The sequence below is a fragment of the Neopsephotus bourkii genome, unplaced genomic scaffold (genome assembly GCF_033783945.1).
Source record: "Neopsephotus bourkii isolate Nb327-2 ecotype Australia unplaced genomic scaffold, CSIRO-AGI_Nbou_v1 NB_1104, whole genome shotgun sequence".
NCBI lineage: Eukaryota > Metazoa > Chordata > Aves > Psittaciformes > Psittacidae > Neopsephotus > Neopsephotus bourkii.
The window spans coordinates 25,813-47,731 of NW_026901591.1; the positions used below are offsets into that span (position 1 = coordinate 25,813).

General features: G+C 61.8%; 2 protein-coding genes across 2 annotated transcripts; both read right to left on the minus strand.

Moving 5' to 3' along the window:
• Positions 1 to 2,142: 2,142 nt before the first annotated feature.
• Positions 2,143 to 12,156, minus strand: MCOLN1 (mucolipin TRP cation channel 1). The gene is made up of 14 exons (XM_061362249.1): positions 12,066 to 12,156; positions 11,747 to 11,937; positions 9,788 to 9,955; positions 8,012 to 8,162; positions 7,790 to 7,877; positions 7,392 to 7,488; positions 5,839 to 5,938; positions 5,648 to 5,754; positions 5,372 to 5,521; positions 4,434 to 4,535; positions 4,139 to 4,261; positions 3,070 to 3,276; positions 2,644 to 2,774; positions 2,143 to 2,383 (listed from the first exon to the last, which is right to left on the minus strand). The coding sequence occupies exons 1-14, from the start codon at positions 12,079 to 12,081 to the stop codon at positions 2,347 to 2,349; spliced, it is 1,668 nt and encodes a 555-aa protein (XP_061218233.1). The 5' UTR covers positions 12,082 to 12,156; the 3' UTR covers positions 2,143 to 2,346.
• A 1,336-nt stretch (positions 12,157 to 13,492) lies between these two features.
• On the minus strand, positions 13,493 to 21,259 carry LOC133217106 (cytochrome P450 4F3-like). Its single transcript, XM_061362250.1, has 11 exons — positions 21,107 to 21,259; positions 19,533 to 19,677; positions 18,770 to 18,823; positions 18,469 to 18,686; positions 15,904 to 16,167; positions 14,609 to 14,675; positions 14,401 to 14,530; positions 14,199 to 14,332; positions 14,057 to 14,121; positions 13,878 to 13,960; positions 13,493 to 13,717 (listed from the first exon to the last, which is right to left on the minus strand). The coding sequence occupies exons 1-11, from the start codon at positions 21,257 to 21,259 to the stop codon at positions 13,540 to 13,542; spliced, it is 1,491 nt and encodes a 496-aa protein (XP_061218234.1). The 3' UTR covers positions 13,493 to 13,539.
• Positions 21,260 to 21,919: the final 660 nt, after the last annotated feature.

Genomic DNA, 21,919 nt, shown 5'->3' on the forward strand with positions numbered 1-21,919 from the left:
TCACCCTGTGCTTATCACCCATCACAGTGTCACTCTGTCCCTGTCACCCATTGTAGTGCCACCCTGTCACTGTCACCCATTGTGGTGTCACGCTGTCCCTGTCACCCATTGTGGTGCCACTCTCTCACTGTCACCATCACAGTCTCACCCATCACGGTGTCACCCTGTCCCTGTCACCCATCACAGCAGCCCTGGGTGCCACAATCATGACCCCCCCCCAAGTCACCTTCCCAAGGACACCCCATGGGAGGTGGCAACAGCACCAGGGCCTGGTGACACCCCCATGGGTGACAACAGCCGCCCATGGCTGACTACTGCCCCCCCATGGGTGACAACAGCCCCATAGGTGCCAATTACCCCCCCCCATTGCTGCCATCACCTCCCTCCTCCATTATTACCCCCCCTCGCTTGTTCTACCCCCCCCGGGGGGCAATATTAACACCCCCCCTTTACACCACCCCCCCCAAGGCCAGTTTTGCCCCCCCATGGCTGCTATTACCCCATCACCCCCATCTCCTTCAGCCCCCCCCTTTACCCCCCCAAGGCAATAACCGCCCCCCCCCTTATTGCCCCATTCCCAGGCTCTTATTGCCCCATCCAGTGCAGTTAAGGGGGCGGTAAAGCTGCCCCCCCCAATAGTTTTGCCTCCTCCCCATTCTAGCCCCCCCCCCCCCCAGGCCCACATTGCGCCCCCCGGGCCTGCATTGCCCACCTCCAATAGGGCCCCTAAAGGGTCCTGCACCCCACAAACTCCCCTCTGGACCACCACCAAGGCCGGTTCTGCCCCCCCCGGGCGTTAATTGCCCCCCAATAGACGTTAATGCCCCCCCATAAATGTTAATGTCCCCTCACCGGCCGCCGCCTCACGCCCCGCTCCGGCCCCGGCGCTAACGGAGGTCATGCCCCCTTTAAAGCGGCCCCGCCCCTCGCCGTGACGTCATACGTAACGTGAGCGCGTCGCTGCGGCGGCGCCATGTTGGGAAGGTCGGGGAGGAGACTGCGGATAGGCTGCGGGGCGCCATCTTGGGTGTGGCGCGGGAAGATGATGTCACCATCGGGTAAACGCGCAGGGCGTATTGCGGGAGGCGCCATCTTGGGTGTGGCGGGACGGTGATGTCATCAAAGAGCGACACCAATGCGTGTGTCGCAAAGGCCGGCGCCACATTGGGAGTGGCAAAGGGGGGGAACAGCACCCATAGCCCCACTGTGACCCCCATGGACACCCCATGGCACTAACACCCAAACCCCCCTCCCACCCCACGGCGCGGGGTCCCCACAGCAGCACCCATAGGCCCCATTCATCTCCCAGGGTGCTTTATTCCCCCACCACAGGGGCACCCATTGGGACCCCCTGCCCCGGAACAGGCAGCAAAGCCCAGGCTGAGCCCGACCACAACTCAGTCCATGAATGAGGAGGCCCTGAGGACCCAACCAAGGGGGCACAGAGCTCCAAGTCCCCTATAAAACCTCTTCCAATGAGTCCCAAGGCTCCCGAAACCTCTTCCAATGAGTTCCAAGGCTCCCAAAACCTCTTCCAATGAGTTCCAAGGCTCCCAAAACCTCTTCCAATGAGGTCCAAGGCTCCCAAAACCTCTTCCAATGAGTTCCAAGGCTCTCAAAACCTCTTCCAATGAGTCCCAAGGCTCCCAAAACCTCTTCCAATGAGTTCCAAGGCTCCCAAAACCTCTTCCAATGAGGTCCAAGGCTCCTAAAACCTCTTCCAATGAGGTCCAAGGCTCTCGAAACCTCTTCCAATGAGGTCCAAGGCTCCCAAAACCTCTTCCAATGAGTTCCAAGGCTCCCAAAACCTCTTCCAATGAGGTCCAAGGCTCCCAAAACCTCTTCCAATGAGTTCCAAGGCTCCCAAAACCTCTTCCAATGAGTTCCAAGGCTCCCAAAACCTCTTCCAATGAGGTCCAAGGCTCCCAAAACCTCTTCCAATGAAGTCCAAGGCTCTCAAAACCTCTTCCAATGAGGTCCAAGGCTCCCAAAACCTCTTCCAATGAGGTCCAAGGCTCCCAAAGGCTCTTCCAAGGAGGTCCAAAGCTCCTCCCATGAGTCCCAAGGCTCTAGGTCATTCCCAAAAGCACTTCCAAGGAGTCCCAAAGCTCCCCAAACCACATCCAAAAGGTCCCAAGTCCGCCTATGAGGCTGCCCAGCATCCATGCTTGGGAGCAGCTCCAAATCCATCGGGAATAACGGGGCCATCAGCATCCATTCCGTGTCCCCTCCATCTCTGCCCCTGCTTTAGGGTGCTAAAAGCAGCTATAAAAGACCTTAAAAGCAGAGGGGGGCAATGGGACATCGTCCCCAGGGTGTCCCCATGGTGTCCCTATGGGTCCTGCCTCAGTTCACCAGCAGCGCATTGTCCTGCAGAGGAGCCCTATGGGGAGAGCAGAGGGAATGGGATGGATTTAGGGGGGGGGGAATCCACATGGATTTGGGATCCAGGAGCCCAAAAGGATCCCCCCACCCTGGGGGGCACCCTAAGGAGCACCAGTGGGGGGCATGGACCACAGTGAGCCCCACATGGATGCAGCAACTCATTGGGATCCGCATGGGATAAGGAATGAAAACAGAGCCTCAAATCCCCCTCTCCAAGCCCAAATCCATTGGGAAAACTGCCCCCAAGGCCCCACTCACCTCTCACAGCAGCAGAAGATGGAGCAGGATGCGGTGCTGTCGCCCCGGTACTTGCCCGACTTGGGGCTGTCCTTGCACTGGGCAATGTAGGTGTGGAGCTGGGACACGGGGGGCTCCCCCTCACATTGGTGCTGTGGGGAAAGAGGAAGGAATTCCTTAGGGAATGCCCATCAGAGCGCAATGGGATTGCAATGGGGACCTTATTGCTCTCTATAGGATGGAGCAGCTCTCTGATCCCAAGGGATGGGATAAGAGGAGAGCCTCCAGGAGAGGTTTAGATGGAGCTGGAACCACCATCCATGGAAGTCCTCCCATACCATAGACAACCCCATGGGCTTCATGGCCCCCTTGGCAGCTCTTTCCCAACCTACTTGCTGCTTCCACAACACCAATCCCAATGGATTGAGCCATGGGTGAAGGCCTCACCTTGATGGTCTCATAGGAGCCGGTGATGAGGGCGATGAAGAGGCTGAGGACCATGTAGATGAAGAGGCTGATGAAGGTGTAGAGGTAGACCTGGCTGAAGAGCCACACCAGGTAACTGTTCTGCTGCATCTCGGCGAAGGTGACGAACATGTCATCGCCGTTGAGCAGGGAGAAGAGGCACTCGGACACCATGGAAAGGGACCGGAACTGGAATGGAATGGGATGGGATGGGATAAAAGGGATGGGAAGGGGCCCGAAAGCCACCGTGGTATCACCAGGGTGAAGCTTCCAATGGGTTACTGGGTATAATCCCAATGGGAGAGCAGCCATGGCTCCATTGCCACACTGGGACCCCCATGGGGACAGCACCCATGGCCCCAATGGGACCCCATGGGGACAGCACCCATGGGACCAGTGCCACACTCCAACCCCCATAGGGACAGCACCCATGGCCCCACTGGGACCCCCATGGGGACAGCACCCATGGCCCCACTGGAACCGCATGGGGACAGCACCAATGACCCCACTGCCACACTGGGAACCCCATGGGGACAGCACCCATGGCCCCACTGCCACACTGGGACCCCCATGGGGACAGCAACCATGGCCCCACTGCCACACTGGGACCCCCATGGGGACAGCACCCATGGCCCCACTGCCCAATGGGAACCCCATGGGGACAGCACCCATGGCCCCACTGCCCAATGGGAACCCCATGGGGACAGCACCCACGGCCCCACTGCCACACTGGGACCCCCATGGGGACAGCACCCATGACCCCATTGCCACACCGGGACCCCCATGGGGACAGCACCCATGGCCCCACTGCCACACTGGGACCCCCATGAGGACAGCACCCATGGCCCCACTGAGACCCCCATGAGGACAGCACCTGTGGCCCCAGTGGGACCCCCATGGGGACAGCACCCATGGCCCCTCTGTGACCCCCATAGGGACAGCACCCATGGCCCCACTGGGACCCCATAGGGACAGCACCCATGGCCCCACTGGGACCCCATAGGGACAGCACCCATAGCCCCAGTGCCACCCCGTGCACCCAGAGCAGCACCTTGACGTGGTAGGGACCCAGCACGATCCAGCCACAGAAGCAGTAGCCCAGGTAGATGACGGCCACGCAGCAGCAGAACCGGATGACGTTGGGAAGAGCCACCCTGAGCGTGACAATGAGGATCTGGAAGAGGAAAACCACTCGGGAATGACCCCGGTCCTTGGGGGTATCATTGGGATGGGGCTCAACAGAGCACCCCATGGGGTCCCAGTGCAGAGCGGGATGGGGACAGTGCGGACAGGCACATCCATAGGCGCCATTCCCAGTGTTGGGAATGACCCCTGGTGTCACTCACGTTGTACTTCTGGAAGAAGGTGAGGTACCGGATGACCCCGACCCACACCAGCAGCGTGGAGGTCCCCAGGAGGATGCTGCAGACATCGTAGCCGGAGAAGTTCTGTAGGAACAGAGGGGACCCAGGTTCTGATGCTGTCCCCATGCGGTCCCCAAGGGCCTGGTAACCAGGGTCTGGGTCCAATCCCATGGGGATGGGGGCTTCTGATGCCAATGGGGTCCCATTGGACCAGCACCCAGCAGGAGCAATGCTTGTCCTCAACCCCACCATAAAGCCACCCAGGAGAGCTTCACCCACTGCACTGCCAGCACCCATGGGTGCCCATTGCCTCCTCCCTTTTGTTTCCAATGGGGTCCCACTTGGACCAGGACCCAGCAGGAACGATGCTTGTCCCCAATCCCACCATAAAGCCACCCATAAGAGCTTCACCCACTGCACTGCCAGCACCCATGGGTGCCCATTGCGTTCTCCCTTTTGTTTCCATTGGGGTCCCACTTGGACCAGCACCCAGCAGGAGTGATGCTTGTCCCCAACCCCACCATAAAGCCACCCACAAGAGCTTCACCCATTGCACTGCCAGCACCCATAGGTGACCATTGCATCCTCCCTTTTGTTTCCAATGGGGTCCCATTGGACCAGCACCCAGCAGAAGTGATGCTTGTCCCCAACCCCACCATAAAGCCACCCATGAGAACTTCACCAACATGGGTGAATGGCACCCATGGGTGCCCATTGCCTCCTCCCTTTTGTTTCCAATGGGGTCCCATTGGACCAGCACCCCTCAGGAGTGATGCTTGTCCTCAACCCCACCATAAAGCCACCCACGAGAGCTTCACCGACATGGGTGAATGGCACCCATGGGTGCCCATTGCCTCCTACCACATGGCTGCATGGTGACAGCGGTGACACCAGCCCCAGTGCACCCAGCCCTTGGGTACCTTGGACTCGATGCCGATCTTCATGACGGTGCCCATGACGGTGAGGACATCACTGATGACCAGGAGCATGTACCAGCCATTGAGGAACTCCATGCGGTCCGAGAGGCACACGCTCTGGTTGTAGCGGCGCTGGAAGAACCGGCTGAACTCCTGCATGGTGAGGAGAAACCTTCACCCATCCCACAGCATTCCAATGGGAAAAGGGGGCCTCCTGCAGCCCCCCCCAAGCTCCATGCATCCCCACGCTGAGGTGGGGTGCAGCACCCCAACACTCACGTGCTGGAGCAGCAGGCCCCGGATGATGGAGCGAGCGCAGAGGATGAAGGACAAGGAGCAGACGAGGATGACGATGACATCGAAGAAGAGCCGGAAGGAGTTGTCACCTACAAGAGGCCCCCGGGGATCCCCTCAGCACCCAGCAGCACCCAAGGGGGTGCCCAGCAGATGATGGGTGCTGGGGGTCCCACCTCGGCCGAAGACACTGGGATCTTTGCACTCCTTGATGTGAGCCTGGTTCTCCAAGTGGATTCTCACCCGGCCGCTGTGGGCCTTGTTGTCAAAGGTGATCTGGGGACAAGGGGGTGGTGAGAGCCAAGGAAAGCTATGGGAATGGGGATGGATGGGAATGGGGATGGATGGGAATGGGGATGGATGGGAATGGGGGATGGATGGGAATGGGGATGGATGGGAATGGGGATGGATGGGAATGGGGGATGGATGGGAAGGGGGATGGATGGGACGGGGATGGATGGGAATGGGGATGGATGGGAATGGGGATGGATGGGAACGGGGATGGATGGGAACGGGGATGGATGGGAACGGGGATGGATGGGAATGGGGATGGATGGGAATGGGGATGGATGGGAACGGGAGATGGATGGAACGGGGATGGATGGAACGGGAGATGGATGGGAAGGGGGATGGATGGGAAGGGGGATGGATGGGAATGGGGATGGATGGAACGGGGATGGATGGGAACGGGGATGGATGGGAATGGGGATGGATGGGGGATGGGGTGGATGGGAATGGGGATGGATGGGAACGGGGATGGATGGGGAGGGGATGGATGGGGATGGATGGATGGGGATGGATGGGGATGGGATGGATGGGAATGGGGATGGATGGGAACGGGGGATGGATGGGAATGGGGGATGGATGGGAATGGGGATGGATGGGAATGGGGATGGATGGGAATGGGGATGGATGGGAATGGGGATGGATGGGAATGGGGATGGATGGGAATGGGGATGGATGGGAACGGGGGATGGATGGGAACGGGGGGATGGATGGGGAATGGGGATGGATGGGAATGGGGATGGATGGGAATGGGGATGGATGGGAATGGGATGGATGGGAATGGGATGGATGGGAATGGGGATGGATGGGAAGGGGGATGGATGGGAATGGGGGGTGGATGGAATGGGGATGGATGGGAATGGGGGATGGATGGGAATGGGGATGGATGGGAATGGGGGATGGATGGGAATGGGCTGGATGGGAATGGGCTGGATGGGAATGGGGATGGATGGGAATGGGGATGGATGGGAACGGGGGATGGATGGGAACGGGGGATGGATGGGAACGGGGGATGGATGGGAAGGGGGGACGGATGGGAACGGGGGACGGATGGGAACGGGGGACGGATGGGAACGGGGGACGGATGGGAATGGGGATGGATGGGAACGGGGGATGGATGGGAACGGGGATGGATGGGAACGGGGGACGGATGGGAACGGGGGACGGATGGGAACGGGGGACGGATGGGAACGGGGGATGGACGGGATGGGGGATGGATGGGAATGGGGGGTGGATGGGAATGGGGGCTGGATGGGCTCTTGGAGCAGGATGGGAATGGGGGCAGGACAGGACCTGGGATCAGGACAGGACTGGGATCAGGACAGGACTGGGATCAGGACAGGATTGGGATCAGGACAGGAATGGGAGCAAGGTGGTCTCTGGGAGCAGGACGTGTCCCCGTGACCCCATAGAGGATGCCCCCTTGCCCGGTGCCAGCACTCACAGTGATGGTGAAGGTGTAGCAGTCGGGGATCTCATTGTTGATGATGGTTTGGATGTTGATGGCTTTGAGCTTGAACTGGATGGTGACATTGATGAGCCTGTGGAGGGGACACCGGGGCTCAGACAGGGTGTCCCAGCCCACTTGGACACCCCAAAACCCCTAAGAGATGACACCAAGAGTCAAAGCACCCTCCAAACCATGGTGCCAAGGGTCAGACACCACCCAAGAGGGGCCAATGCTTCCTTTGGGTGCCCTCCACCTTTAGAAGAGCACTGGTTGCACTTGTTCCCATCCCACACGTTGGTTGGAAACCAATGGGGCTTTTCCAGTTCAACAGGAGGAAACCCCCACATTGGGACCCCATGGGGTGTCCCCAGCACCCAAAGGTGACCATTTACTTGTGGAACTTGAGGGTGAAGTTCTTATAGGTGCGATCCAGCTCTGGAGAAAGAGGCTGTGGGTCCTCAGGGTCCACTCCTAAGCAGTCTAAAGGAGGAGAAGCACCATCAATGGAGCCCAAACCCCCATATCCCACCCCATGGGGACATTCTCAAGCCCCAAATCCCAACCCAAGGCCTTTGGGATGAGCAATTCCAGCTTTCCCACCCCCCAAAAGGCACCTGTGACAATGTTGGGGTCGATGTTGAAGGTGTCATTGGCCGGGTCGATGCGCCCCTTCTTGTAGTACTGCTGGCACAAGAGGAGGGCCGAGTGGTTGTCCCCATGCACGTAGGCGTAGCGGCCGATGGTCTCGTTGGGAATGGCCAAGTACTGGGACAAAGAGAGGACAAGAGGAGATGGATGGGGCCCAGAGCCACCAAGGTGTCCCCAAAGCACCTCTGGGTGTCCCCAAGGCACCTCTGGGTGTCCCCAAGGCACCTCTGGGTGTCCCCAAGCACCTCTGGGTGTCCCTAAAGCACCTCTCGGTGTCCCCAAAGCACCTCTCGGTGTCCCCAAGCACCTCTCGGTGTCCCCAAAGCACTTCTGGGTGTCCCCAAAGCACCTCTGGGTGTCCCCAAGGCACCTCTGGGTGTCCCCAAGCACCTCTCGGTGTCCCCAAGCACCTCTCGGTGTCCCCAAAGCACCTCTGGGTGTCCCCAAAGCACCTCTGGGTGTCCCCAAAGCACCTCTGGGTGTCCCCAAAGCACCTCTGGGTGTCCCCAAAGCACCTCTGGGTGTCCCCAAAGCACCTCTGGGTGTCCCCAAGCACCTCTCGGTGTCCCCAAAGCACCTCTGGGTGTCCCCAAGCACCTCTGGGTGTCCCCAAAGCACCTCTCGGTGTCCCCAAAGCACCTCTGGGTGTCCCCAAAGCACCTCTCGGTGTCCCCAAAGCACCTCTGGGTGTCCCCAAGCACCTCTGGGTGTCCCCAAAGCACCTCTCGGTGTCCCCAAAGCACCTCTGGGTGTCCCCAAAGCACCTCTGGGTGTCCCCAAGCACCTCTGGGTGTCCCCAAAGCACCTCTGGGTGTCCCCAAAGCACCTCTGGGTGTCCCCAAAGCACCTCTGGGTGTCCCCAAAGCACCTCTGGGTGTCCCCAAAGCACCTCTCGGTGTCCCCAAAGCACCTCTGGGTGTCCCCAAAGCACCTCTGGGTGTCCCCAAGCACCTCTCGGTGTCCCCAAAGCACCTCTGGGTGTCCCCAAAGCACCTCTGGGTGTCCCCAAGCACCTCTCGGTGTCCCCAAAGCACCTCTGGGTGTCCCCAAAGCACCTCTGGGTGTCCCCAAAGCACCTCTGGGTGTCCCCAAAGCACCTCTGGGTGTCCCCAAAGCACCTCTGGGTGTCCCCAAGGCACCTCTCGGTGTCCCCAAAGCACCTCTGGGTGTCCCCAAAGCACCTCTGGGTGTCCCCAAAGCACCTCTGGGTGTCCCCAAGCACCTCTGGGTGTCCCCAAAGCACCTCTGGGTGTCCCCAAGCACCTCTGGGTGTCCCCAAAGCACCTCTGGGTGTCCCCAAGCACCTCTGGGTGTCCCCAAAGCACCTCTGGGTGTCCCCAAGCACCTCTGGGTGTCCCCAAAGCACCTCTGGGTGTCCCCAAGCACCTCTGGGTGTCCCCAAAGCACCTCTGGGTGTCCCCAAGCACCTCTGGGTGTCCCCAAAGCACCTCTGGGTGTCCCCAAGCACCTCTGGGTGTCCCCAAAGCACCTCTGGGTGTCCCCAAGCACCTCTGGGTGTCCCCAAAGCACCTCTGGGTGTCCCCAAGCACCTCTGGGTGTCCCCAAAGCACCTCTGGGTGTCCCCAAGCACCTCTGGGTGTCCCCAAAGCACCTCTGGGTGTCCCCAAGCACCTCTGGGTGTCCCCAAAGCACCTCTGGGTGTCCCCAAGCACCTCTGGGTGTCCCCAAAGCACCTCTGGGTGTCCCCAAGCACCTTTGTTGTCCCCAAGCATGCCCCTCACCTTCTCCACAGCATAGAACATGCGCTCGTAGAGGTCCTGCTGGGTGTAGACCGCGTAGGAGTCCTCAGCCCCATCCACGTAGTCCTTGAGGAAGAGGTGCTTGAAGGCGATGGTGTTCTCCTCCTTGAAGGTCACCACCATCTGGTTGCTGAGCCCAAACAGGATGAGCTGCACGACAAAGGCCACTGGGGTTCAAGCCCTACCCTGGGCACTGGGGGGGGGGGGGGGGGCCCGGGGCCCAAAATGCAGCGGTCTCAGCCCAAAGATGCTCCCAATATGATGTCGTCACCCAATAATGGGTGAGCATCAGCACCTGCGCAGTGACGCCAAGTCCCAGTATCCCCAGTGCCACCATCTCTATGTCCCAATGCCCCCAGTGCCACACTCCCCAGTGTCCCCATGTCCCAGTGCCACCCTTCCCAGTGTCCTCATGTCCCAGCACCACCCTTCCCAGTGCCCCCATGTCCCAGCGCTCCCAGTGCCACCCTTCCCAGTGTCTCTGTGCCCCCAGTCCACCCTTCCCACTGTCCCCATGTCCCAATGCTCCCAGTGCCCCCCTCCCCAGTGTCTCTATGTCCCAGTGCTCCCAGTGCCACCCTTCCCAGTGTCCCCATGTCCCAGTGCTCCCACTGCCCCCCTCCTCAGTGTCCCTATGTCCCAATGCCCCCAGTGCCTCGCTCCCCAGCAACCCCATGTCCCAGTGCCCCCAGTACCTCCTCTCCAGTACACCCATGTCCCAGTGCCTCCCTCCCCAGTAACCCATGTCCCAATGCTCCCAGTGCCACCCTTCCCAGTGTCTTTATGTCCCGATGCCCCCAGTGCCCCCCTCCCCAATACCCCCATGTCCCAGTGCCCCCCCAGTGCCCCCATGCCCCAATACTCCCAGTGCCACCATGTCCCCATGTCCCAGTGCCCCCCTCCCCAATGCCCCCATGTCCCAGTGTCCCCTCCTCAGTTCCCCCATGTCCCAGTACTCCCAGTGCCCCTCTCCCCAGTGTCCCCATGTCCCCGTGCCCTCTTCCCAGTACCCCCATGTCCCAGTGCCCCCCTCCCCAGTGACCCATATCCCACTGCCCCCAGTGCCCCCTCCCCAGTGTCCTCTTCCCAGTACCCCCATGTCTCAGTGCCCCCCTCCCCAGTGTCTCCATGTCCCAGTGCTCCCAGTGCCCCACTCCCCAGTACCCCCATGTCCTAATGCCCCCCACTGCCCCCAGTGCCCCCCTCCCCAATACCCCCATCCCAGTGCCCCCCCTCCCCCATGTCCCACCCCATCCCCCTTCCCAGTGCCCCCCCAGTGCCCCCATGCCCCAATACTCCCAGTGCCACCCTTCCCAGTGCCACCATGTCCCCATGTCCCAGTGCCCCCCTCCCCAATGCCCCCATGTCCCAGTGTCCCCTCCTCAGTTCCCCCATGTCCCAGTACTCCCAGTGCTCCTCTCCCCAGTGTCCCCATGTCCCAGTGCCCTCTTCCCAGTACCCCCATGTCCCAGTGCCCCCCTCCCCAGTGACCCATATCCCACTGCCCCCAGTGCCCCCTCCCCAGCGTCCTCTTCCCAGTACCCCCATGTCTCAGTGCCCCCCTCCCCAGTGTCTCCATGTCCCAGTGCTCCCAGTGCCCCACTCCCCAGTACCCCCATGTCCTAATGCCCCCACTGCCCCCAGTGCCCCCCTCCCCAATCCCCCCACGTCCCAGTGCCCCCCTCCCCAGTGTCCCCACGTCCCAGTGCCCTCTTCCCAGTACCCCCACGTCCCAGTGCCACCCTCCCCAGTACCCCCGCGTCCCAGTGCCCCCAGTGCCCCCTCCCCAGTGTCTCCATGTCCCAGTACTCCCAGTTCCCCCCTCCCCAGTGTCCCCATGTCCCAATGCTCCCAGTGCCCCACTCCCCAGTACCCCCATGTCCCAGTGCTTCCAGTGCCCCCAGTGCTCCCGGTGTCCCCATGCCCCAGTCCCCGCTGCACCTGGACGGTGACGAGCAGGATCTTGGCCAGCTGCAGGCCCAGCTTCACGGGCCGCCTGCCGCGGGCCCGGTACTTGTCGCAGGGGCTCATGAAGAAGTACTTGAGCCGGCGGCGCAGCTCCTCTTCCTCCGCCACCCCCGGCGGCTCCGTGCTCCCGTACGCGGGCCCGCGGCCCAGCAGCCGCTCGGTCTCTGGGGGGGGGGAGACACGGCCGGTGACCGCCGGGGCCGGGGCCTGGGCCTGGGCCTGGGCCTGGGCCTGGGCTTGGGCCTAGGGTTTGGGCCTGGGTTTGGGCCTGGGCCCGGTTCCCCCCGCTCACCTGACGGGGCCGCCATGACACCGACGCAGCGCGGCTTGAGCCGCCCGCCTCACGTGACCGCGGCTCCGAGTCCCCGCCCCTTTGGTCGTAGCCGCGCCCCCTCTTGGTGGTAACCCCGCCCGTACGGTGGGTGTAGCCGCGCCCACCCGGCATGTGATTGGTCAGCCGCCGCCCGCTGTGGACACGCCCACTGGGCGGAAGAGGGTACGCCCACCTGGTGGCTTGCCTGTGCCAGGGTGGTGATATGGGGGGGCACATACATGTACAATGACATGGCACATGTGGGACACATGTACAGTGACATGGGACATTTGGGACACATACATTTAGGGTGACATGGGACATGTGGGACACATGTACAGTGACATGGGACATGCGGGACACATACATGGACAATGACATGGGACATGTGGGACACATACATGAACAATGACATGGGACATGTGGGACACATGTACAGTGACATGGGACATGTGGGACACATACATGGACAATGTGACATGTGGGACACATACATGGACAATGACATGGGACATGTGGGACATATGGACAGTGACATGGGACATGTGGGACACATACATGTACAGTGACATGGGACAAAGGGGCACATACATGTACTGTGACATGTGGGGACATACTCATGTACAGTGACATGCGATGCATGGGAGCACATACGTGTACAGTGATGTGGATACATTAACATGGATGGTGACACGTGGCATGAAGTGACATGCCCATGAATGCTTACATGTGGCATGGGGTGACACATCCATGTCAGGACAGTGACATGTTTTGTGGGGGGACACGTCCATGGATGGTAACATACATCATGGGGTGACATGTACATGCATGGCCACACATGGCATGGTGGGACTTGTCCATGTACAGCACCTATAGCATGATGGGACATGCCCATGGCATGTCCCACACATGATGGAGGAGGACATGTCCCCACCACCCATCCCCATCACACACCACAGCATCATCCCCTCCATGGCACCTTTATTCCCCTGTCCTCGAGGTGTCCCAATGTCCCCATGGCGTCCCCGTGGTGTCCCAATGGTGTCCCCATGGCGCCCCCATGGTGTCCCCATGGCTTCTTCATGGTGTCCCCATGGTGACCCCATGGCTTCTTCATGGTGTCACCATGGTGTCCCCATGGTGTCCCCATGTTGTCTCATTGGTGTCCCCATGGTGTCCCCATGGTGGCCCCACGGCTTCTCCATGGTGTCCCATTGGCGTCCCCATGGCTTCTCCATGGTGTCCCATTGATGTCCCCATGGGTACCAGTGTGTCCCATTGATGTCCCCATGGCTTCTCCATGGTGTTCCCATGGTGTCCCCATGGCATCCCATTGGTGCCCCCTTGGCTTCTCCATGGTGACCCCATGGCTTCTCCATGGTGACCCCATGGCATCCCCATGGTGACCCCATGGCTCCTCCATGGTGTCCCCATGGCTTCTCCATGGTGTCCCTCAGGCCCCCTTGGGCAGCGGCTCCAGCAGCAGCCAGAGCCCATCCTCGGTGCGCAGAATGAGCTCGGGCTTGCGCCGCGGTGGCCGCTCCGTGTCCAGGTGGATGCGGAACCGAGCCAGGGTCAGGGCCACCACCACCTTCATCTCAGCCATGGCGAACCTCTGCCCGATGCAGTTCCTGCCACCACGGCCCCTTCTGTCACCTCCATGGGTGCCAGCGGCCACCAGCCGGGGCGGTGGAACCTCCCCATGGGGATGGAGATGCCCCCAGGGCACCCAGACTGGGGTCCATCACCTCTCCATGCCATGGGGACGTTGGTGTCCCCGCCACGGCTCACCTGGGGCCAGCAGAGAAGGGGATGAAGGCCAATGGGGACCGTCCCTGGCTGTTCTCTGGGCTGAACCTCAATGGGTCGTAGACCTGGAGTGACACCATGGGGACATGGTTGTCCCTACCCATGGTGATGGGGACGTCTTGCCGCCCCATGGCTGTGCCCCCAACCCCGAGTGGTCCTACCTGAGGATCAGGCCACATTTCAGGGTTGTGATGGGTCCCATAGATGCTCATCAAGCAGATGACCCCTGGTGGGACATCAACGGCCACCTTAGGGACAATGGGACAAGGCGGTGGCAGTGGGGACACAATGGGGGAGCCGTACCCTTGGGGATGACCCTTCCATCACACGTGTCCAGGTCCTGGGTGCAGCAGCGGGACACGGCGGTCACCGGGGGATGCAGGCGGAGGCTCTCCTTGATGCACATGGTGGTGAAGGGCAGGCGGGACAGGTCCTCCCTAGGGGCAAGGGAAGGTGGCACCCATGTGCCAACGGTGGCCAAGGGGTGGCAATGGGGACCTCTCACCATTCGATGGCTTCCACATCCCGGCCCTTGAGGAGCTCCTGGACCTCCTGGCGGCAGCGGTCCTGGTGCTGCTGGTGGCTGGCCAGGTTGTAGAGCAGCCAAGCCAAGGCGCTGGCTGTGGTGTCGTGGCCTGCAGGGGCAAGGGGTGAGCTTGGGGACATGGGGGGCCACCTCCTGGTGATGGTGGCCGGTGGTGGCTTGGCCTCACCTGCAAACATGAAGGTGTTGGCTTCGGCTGCGATGTCCTCGTCCGACAGCGTGTTCCCATCCTCGTCCTGTCGAGGGTCAACGTGGTGGTCAATGGGCAACCTGCCCCATGGTCACCACTGTTCCATGGCCACCTTCACCTCCCTATGGCCACCAGCCTACAGCCAGGTCTGCCCATGGACACCGTCATCACCTTGGGGCACCACCATGCTCCTATGACCACCACCCCTATGGCCATCTTTCCCCATGGCTGCCATCATCCCCTTGGCCACCTTCACCTCCCTATGGCCATCAGCCTACAGCCAGGTCTGCCCATGGCCACCATCATTCCTTTGGCCATCACCAGGCCACTATAGCCACCACCCTATGGCCATCCTTCCCCTATGGCCACCACCATCCTCTTGGCCACCTCCACCTCCCTATGGTCAACACCCTATGGCCAACCTTCTATGGTTGCCACCATCCCTTTGCAGCCACCACCCCACAATGGCTACCACCCTATACCCAACCTTCCATGACCATGACCATCCCTTTGGCCACCACAATGCCCTTGGTCACCACTGTGCCCTTGATCCCAACCAGATCCTATGGCCAACCTTCCCCATAGCCACCACCGTCCCTTTGGCCATCACCACCCCATGACCATCACCACCCCACGGCCAACCTTCCATGGCCATCACAATCCTCTTAGCCACTATCATGACTCTGTGGCCACCACCACCACCCCACAATGGCCACCACCCCATGGCCAACCTTCCCCATGGTCACCACCATCCTCTTGGTCCCCTATGACCATCACCACCGTATGGCCAGCCTCCCATGGCCACCACCATCCCCTTGGCTGCTTATGACCATCACACTATGGCCAGCCTTCCATGGCCACCACCATCCCCTTGGCCACCACCATGACTCTATGGCCACCACCACCCCACAATGGCCATCACCCATGGAAAACCTTCCCCATGGCCACCACCATGACTCCATCGCCACCATCATCCACTTGGCCACCACCATGACTCTATGGCCACCACCACCCCACAATGGCCATCACCCCATGGACAACCTTCCCCATGGTGACCACCATCCCCTTGGCCACCACCATGACTCTATGGCCACCACCACCCCACAATGGCCACCACCACCCCACAATGGCCACCACCCATAGCCACCCTTCCCTGGCCACCACCATCCCTTTGGCCACCACCATGACTCTACGATGACCCCTTTGGCCACCACCACCCCACAATGGCCACCACCCATAGCCACCCTTCCCCATAGCCACCCCGCCATGGCCACCTTAGCGAGCAGCAGGAGGTCGATGAAGTCCATGCGCTGTCCATGGTGCTGGTCCAACCAAGCCTGGTGGCCCAGGCGCTGGAGAGCCTGGCGCCGGCGCTGCACCACGGCCGCGGTGAAGCCATGGACGGTGGCACAGGCCCGGGTGAAGCGGCGCCCATCGCCCGAGAGCCGGTAAAGCCACCACGGGTAATGGAGAAGGTGCTGCTGGCGCCGCACCACCAACCTGCTCAGCTCCAGTATGGCCTTGATGTACTCACTGGGCTGCCTATGGACCATCAGCGGTGGTCAATGGGGGACACCACAATGGCCATGGGGGGCTTCAGGGTATGGGGGACACACAAAGGCCTTGAGGAATAAAGGGGGGCCCCAAAATGGAGATGTTGGGGTGGTGGGATCTTGATGGGTGCAAAGCCCATGGGACCATCAGGGATGTTCAATAAGGGGGGACCTCAAAAAGGAGACGCTTGGGTGATGGGACCTTGATGGGTGCAAAACCCATGGGACCATCCGGGGTGGCCAACAAGGGCCACCCCAATGGGTATGGGGAGATGCTGCTTATGGGGACACCTAAAGGGGACCCAGAGCCTTTGAGGTGAGGGAATAAGGGGGGACCCCAAAAAGGAGATGTTGGGGTGGTGGGACCTTGATGGGTGCAAAGCCCATGGGACCATCAGTGGTGGCCAACAAGGGCCACTTCAATGGGCACAGGGAGATGTAGCTTATGGGGACACCTAAAGGGGACCCAGAGTTCTTGAGGTGAGGGAATAAGGGGGGACCCCAAAAAGGAGACACTGGGGTGGTGGGACCTTGATGGGTGCAAAGCCCATGGGACCATCAGGGATGTTCAACAGGGCCCACCCCATTGGGCATAGGGAGATGTAGCTTATGGGGACAGCTAAAGGGGACCCAGAGCCTTTGAGGTGAGGAATAAGGGGGGACCCCAAAAAGGAGACGTTGGGGTGGTGGGACCTTGATGGGTGCAAAGCCCATGGGACCACCATTGGTGGCCAACAAGGGCCACCCCAATGGGTATGGGGAGATGGGGCTTATGGGGACACCTAAAGGGGACCCAGAGCCTTTGAGGTGAGGAATAAGGGGGGACCCCATAAAGGAGAGTTTGGGATGGTGGGACCTTGATGGGTGCAAACCCCATGGGACCATCAGTGGTGGCCAATAGGGGCCACCCCATTGGGCATGGGAAGCTTCAATGGGGACACGGGGTGGCAGAAGGTCCCATGGCCATAGGGACATGTGGGACCGAGGTGGGGTGATGCCACCTGAAGGGGACTCCATTGGGGACCAAAGCAGAGCAGATGGGACCCCGGGGGCGGGTGACCGGGTGCGGCCAGTAAACAGACCACCAGGACACAGACCCACACACCCAAGCCCGCCAGGGAGGCAACAGGAGGCAGCACATCCAGCAGCCAGCAGCACCCAGGGTGCTGATGCTGTGCTGCTCACCACCAGGTGTGGTGCAGGCACATGGCTGAGGTGGGTGGGGGCAGGATGAGCCCAGGGTGCAGGTGGGATGGGTGCGCGCGCTGCGTGCCAGATGGGTGTGGTTGCTGGTGCATGGTGGGTCAGGATGCATGGTGAGGGCGCTGGGCGGGTGCACCTGGCCCAGCCATGGGTGCTGGGTGCAGGATGGGTGCAGGGTGCTGGGTGCAGGATGGGTGCTGGGTACAGCTGGGTGGGGGGACAGGATGGGTGGGTGCAGGATGGGTGCTGGGTGCCGGGTGCAGGGTACTGGGTACAGTACAGGTGCTGGGTACAGGGATGGGTGCTGGGTGCAGGATGGGTGCTGGGTGCAGGGTGCTGGGTGCTGGGTGCAGTACAGGTGCTGGGTACAGGATGGGTGCTGGGGGTAGGATGGGTGCTGGGTACAGGATGGGTGCTGGGTGCAGGGTACTGGGTGCAGTACAGGTGCTGGGTGCAGGGTACTGGGTACAGTACAGGTGCTGGATGGGTGCAGGGTGCTGGGTGCAGGGTACTGGGTACAGTACAGGTGCTGGGTGCAGGATGGGTGCAGGGTGCTGGGTGCAGGGTGCTGGGTGCAGTACAGGTGCTGGGTGCAGGATGGGTGCTGGGTGCAGGATGGGTGCTGGGTGCAGGGTACTGGGTGCAGTACAGGTGCTGGGTGCAGGGTACTGGGTACAGTACAGGTGCTGGATGGGTGCAGGGTGCTGGGTGCAGGGTACTGGGTACAGTACAGGTGCTGGGTGCAGGATGGGTGCAGGGTGCTGGGTGCAGGGTGCTGGGTGCAGTACAGGTGCTGGGTGCATGATGGGTGCAGGGTACTGGGTGCAGTACAGGTGCTGGGTGTAGGATGGGGGCTGGGTGCCGGGTGCAGGGTACTGGGTGCAGTACAGGTGCTGGATGGGTGCTGGGTGCTGGGTGCAGGGTACTGGGTACAGTACAGGTGCTGGGTACAGGATGGGTGCTGGGTGCAGGGTACTGGGTGCAGTACAGGTGCTGGGTGCTGGGTACAGGATGGGTGCTGGGTGCAGTACAGGTGCTGGGTGCTGGGTGCAGGGTGCTGGGTGCAGTACAGGTGCTGGGTACAGGATGGGTGCTGGGTGCAGGATGGGTGCTGGGTGCTGGGTGCAGGGTGCTGGGTGCAGTACAGGTGCTGGGTGCGTTATGGGTGCTCACGTGCATGACGCGGGTGCTCTGGTTGAAGACCCCCAGGTAGGCCTTGAGCCGGTCCCCATGGAAGGCGGGGGTCAGGAGGTGCCGGTGCTGCACCCACTTGCGCCCATGGCTCAGCAGCAGCCCGTCCCCTATGGGGGAGGGGAGGGGTCACCCATTGCCATCCATGGGGCACCCATGGGTGCTGCCCCCCATGCCCTGAGCCCGCACTCACCCAGCCAGGGCTGGAGGAAGCCGTAGAAGAGCGGGACCTTGGGGGCGATGGAGGCTGCGGGGGGGGAGCAGGGGTGAGGGCGCTGGGGTCCCTTGGGTGGGGGGACCCCAAAGTGCCAAAGGAAGGGGGTTGGGGGCATGGAGGGCACCAGGTTGGGGGTGGCACCTATGGGTGGCCATGGGGACCCTCAAGGACAGGCTGGTGGGCGCTATTGGGGGCTATGAGGGCAAGCCATGGTGACACCTTTGGGTGCAGGTCGGTGTTGGGTGCCATTGGGATGGGTGCGGGTTGGGGTTGGGTGCTATAGGGATGGGTGCAGGTCGGTGTTGGGTGCCATTGGGATGGGTGCAGGTCGGTGTTGGGTGCTATAGGGATGGGTGCAGGTCGGTGTTGGGTGCTATAGGGATGGGTGCAGGTCGGTGTTGGGTGCTATAGGGATGGGTGCAGGTCAGTGTTGGGTGCTATAGGGATGGGTGCAGGTCGGTGTTGGGTGCTATAGGGATGGGCGCAGGTCGGTGTTGGGTGCTATAGGGATGGGTGCAGGTCGGTGTTGGGTGCTATAGGGATGGGCGCAGGTCGGTGTCGTGCGCCATTGGGTGCAGGTCGGTGATGGGTGCTATAGGGATGGGTGCAGGTCGGTGTTGGGTGCCATAGGGATGGGCGCAGGTCGGTGATGGTTGCCATAGGGATGGGCGAAGGTCAGCGCCGTGCGCCATTGGGTGCAATGCATCCCCATGGCCGCTGGGCGGCGCTGCTGCCCTACCTGCGGCCGTTAGCACGGGGCGCAGCGTGTCGGGGTGGAAGAGCCGCAGCACCGGGAGCCAGGGCAGGAACCACCAGAGGCAGCCGCGCCGGTACCGGGCCGCCAGCGCCTCCGCCTGCTCCAGGCCCTCCTCCGAGCTCTTGGCCTGCCCAGGGGACAAGGGACAGGGCCCCCCCATTGTCGCCCCTCTTGTCCCCCCCTTGCCCTCCTGCTGTCCCCCCAGTGCCTCCCCATTGTCCCTCCCTTGTCCACCCCCCCATTCTCCCCCGTGGTCCCTTCTCGTTCCCCCTTGTCCATCCCCCTTGCTCCGCTGTAGTCGCCCCTCGTTGTTCCCCCATTGCCCCCCTCTTGTCCCAACCATTGCCACCTTGTTGTCCCCCCATTGCCTCCCCCCATTGTACCCCTACATCCCGTCGTTGTCCCTCCCTTGTAAGCTCTTATCCCCCTGCTGCCAGCTCTCACTGTCCCCCCCATTGCTGCCCCATTGTACCCCTGTTGTCCCCTCTCATTCCCCCTTGTCCCCCCCTTGTCCCCCCATTGCCGACCGTTGTGTCCCCCATGCCCCATCCTTGTCCCCCCGTTGTCCCCCCATTAACCTCCCATTGCTGCCCCCCGTTGCCGCCCCGCATTGCCCCCCATTGCCGCCCGTCGCTGCCCCCCCATTGTACCCCTGTTATCCCCGTTGCCGCCCGTCGCTGCCCCCCTTGACCCCCATTGCCCCCTTGTATTGCCGCCAGTCGCTGTCCCACATTGTCCCCCCACTGTCCCCCACATTGCCTCCCATTGCTGCCCATCTGTCCCTCATTGCCCCCTATTGGCCCCCATTGCCGCCCATCGCTATCCCCCATTTTCCCCCACTGCCGCCCGTCGCTGTCCCCCATTGTCCCCCCCATTGCCTCCCCATTGTCCCCCACATCTCCCCTCCACATTGCCCCCCATTGCCGCCCATCGCTATCCCCCATTTTCCCCCACTGCCGCCCGTCGCTATCCCCCATTGTCCCCCCCATTGCCTCCCCATTGCCGCCTGTCGCTGCCCCCCCTTGTCCCCCCATTGCACCCCACTGTCGCCCGTTGCTGCCCCCCTTGCCCCCCCTTTCTCCCCCAAATCCTGCCCTTCGCCGCTCCATTCCTCACCCCCATCGCCCCATTGCCCCCGTTGCCGCCCGTCGCTGCCCCCCTTGCCCCGCATTGCCCCCTATTGCCTCCCATCGCTGTCCCTCATTGCCCCCCCATTGCCCCCCGTGGCTGCCCCCCTTGCTCCCCATTGCCGCCCGTCTCTGTCCCTCATTGCCCCCCACTGCCTCCCATCGCTGTCCCTCATTGCCCCCCTATTGTCCCCCATTGCCCCCCGTTGCTGCCCCCCTTGCTCCCCATTGCCGCCCGTCTCTGTCCCTCATTGCCCCCCCATTGCCTCCCACCGCTGTCCCTCATTGCCCCCCCCCATGCCCCCATCGCCTCCCATCGCTGTCCCTCATTGCCCCCCCATTGCCCCCGTTGCCGCCCGTCGCTGCCCCCCATTGCCCCCTATTGCCCCCCATTGCCGCCCGTCGCTGCCCCCCTTTCCCCCCCCTCACCATTCCCATGTGCCCCAGGACCCAGCCGCGCCAGGGCGGGCGGGGGAAGCCGCGGAGGTGCCCGCTCGTGTCCCGGATGCGGGGGAGGAGGCGGAGGGAGCCCCAGAGCCCCCCCAGCGCCAGCAGCAGCGCCAGGAGCGGCCCCAGCGCCATGGCCCGGCCGGGAACACGCCAGGGACACGGCAGGAACACGGCAGGGACACGGCAGGAACACGCCAGGAACACGGCAGGAACACGGCAGGGACACGCCAAGGGCCAGGGCAAAGGCCAAAGGCCACGGAACCGCCTCGTCACGTGACAGCAGCGCGGGGTCACGGCAGTGGCGCTGGCGTCATGCGTGTCATGGGGGCATCAACACTTCATACGTGTCCTGGGGCTTCATGCACTGACGTGTGTTGTGGAGGCATCAACGCTTCATACGTGTCCTGGGGGCTTCATGCCCTGACATGTGTGTCATGGGGGCATCAATGCTTCATACGTGTCCTGGGGCTTCATGCCCTGACATGTGTGTCATTGGGGCATCAATGCTTCATATGTGTCCTGGAGGCTTCATGTCCTGACATGTGTGTCATTGGGGCATCAACGCTTCATACATGTCCTGGAGGGTTCATGCCCTGACATGTGTGTCATTGAGGCATCAATGCTTCATACGTGTGCTGGGGCTTCATGCCCTGACGTGTGTCATGGGGACATCAATGCTTCATACATGTCCTGGGGCTTCATGCACTGACATGTGTGTCATTGGGGCATCAATGCTTCATACGTGTCCTGGGGCTTCATGCCCTGACATGTGTGTCATGGTTGTCATTACTG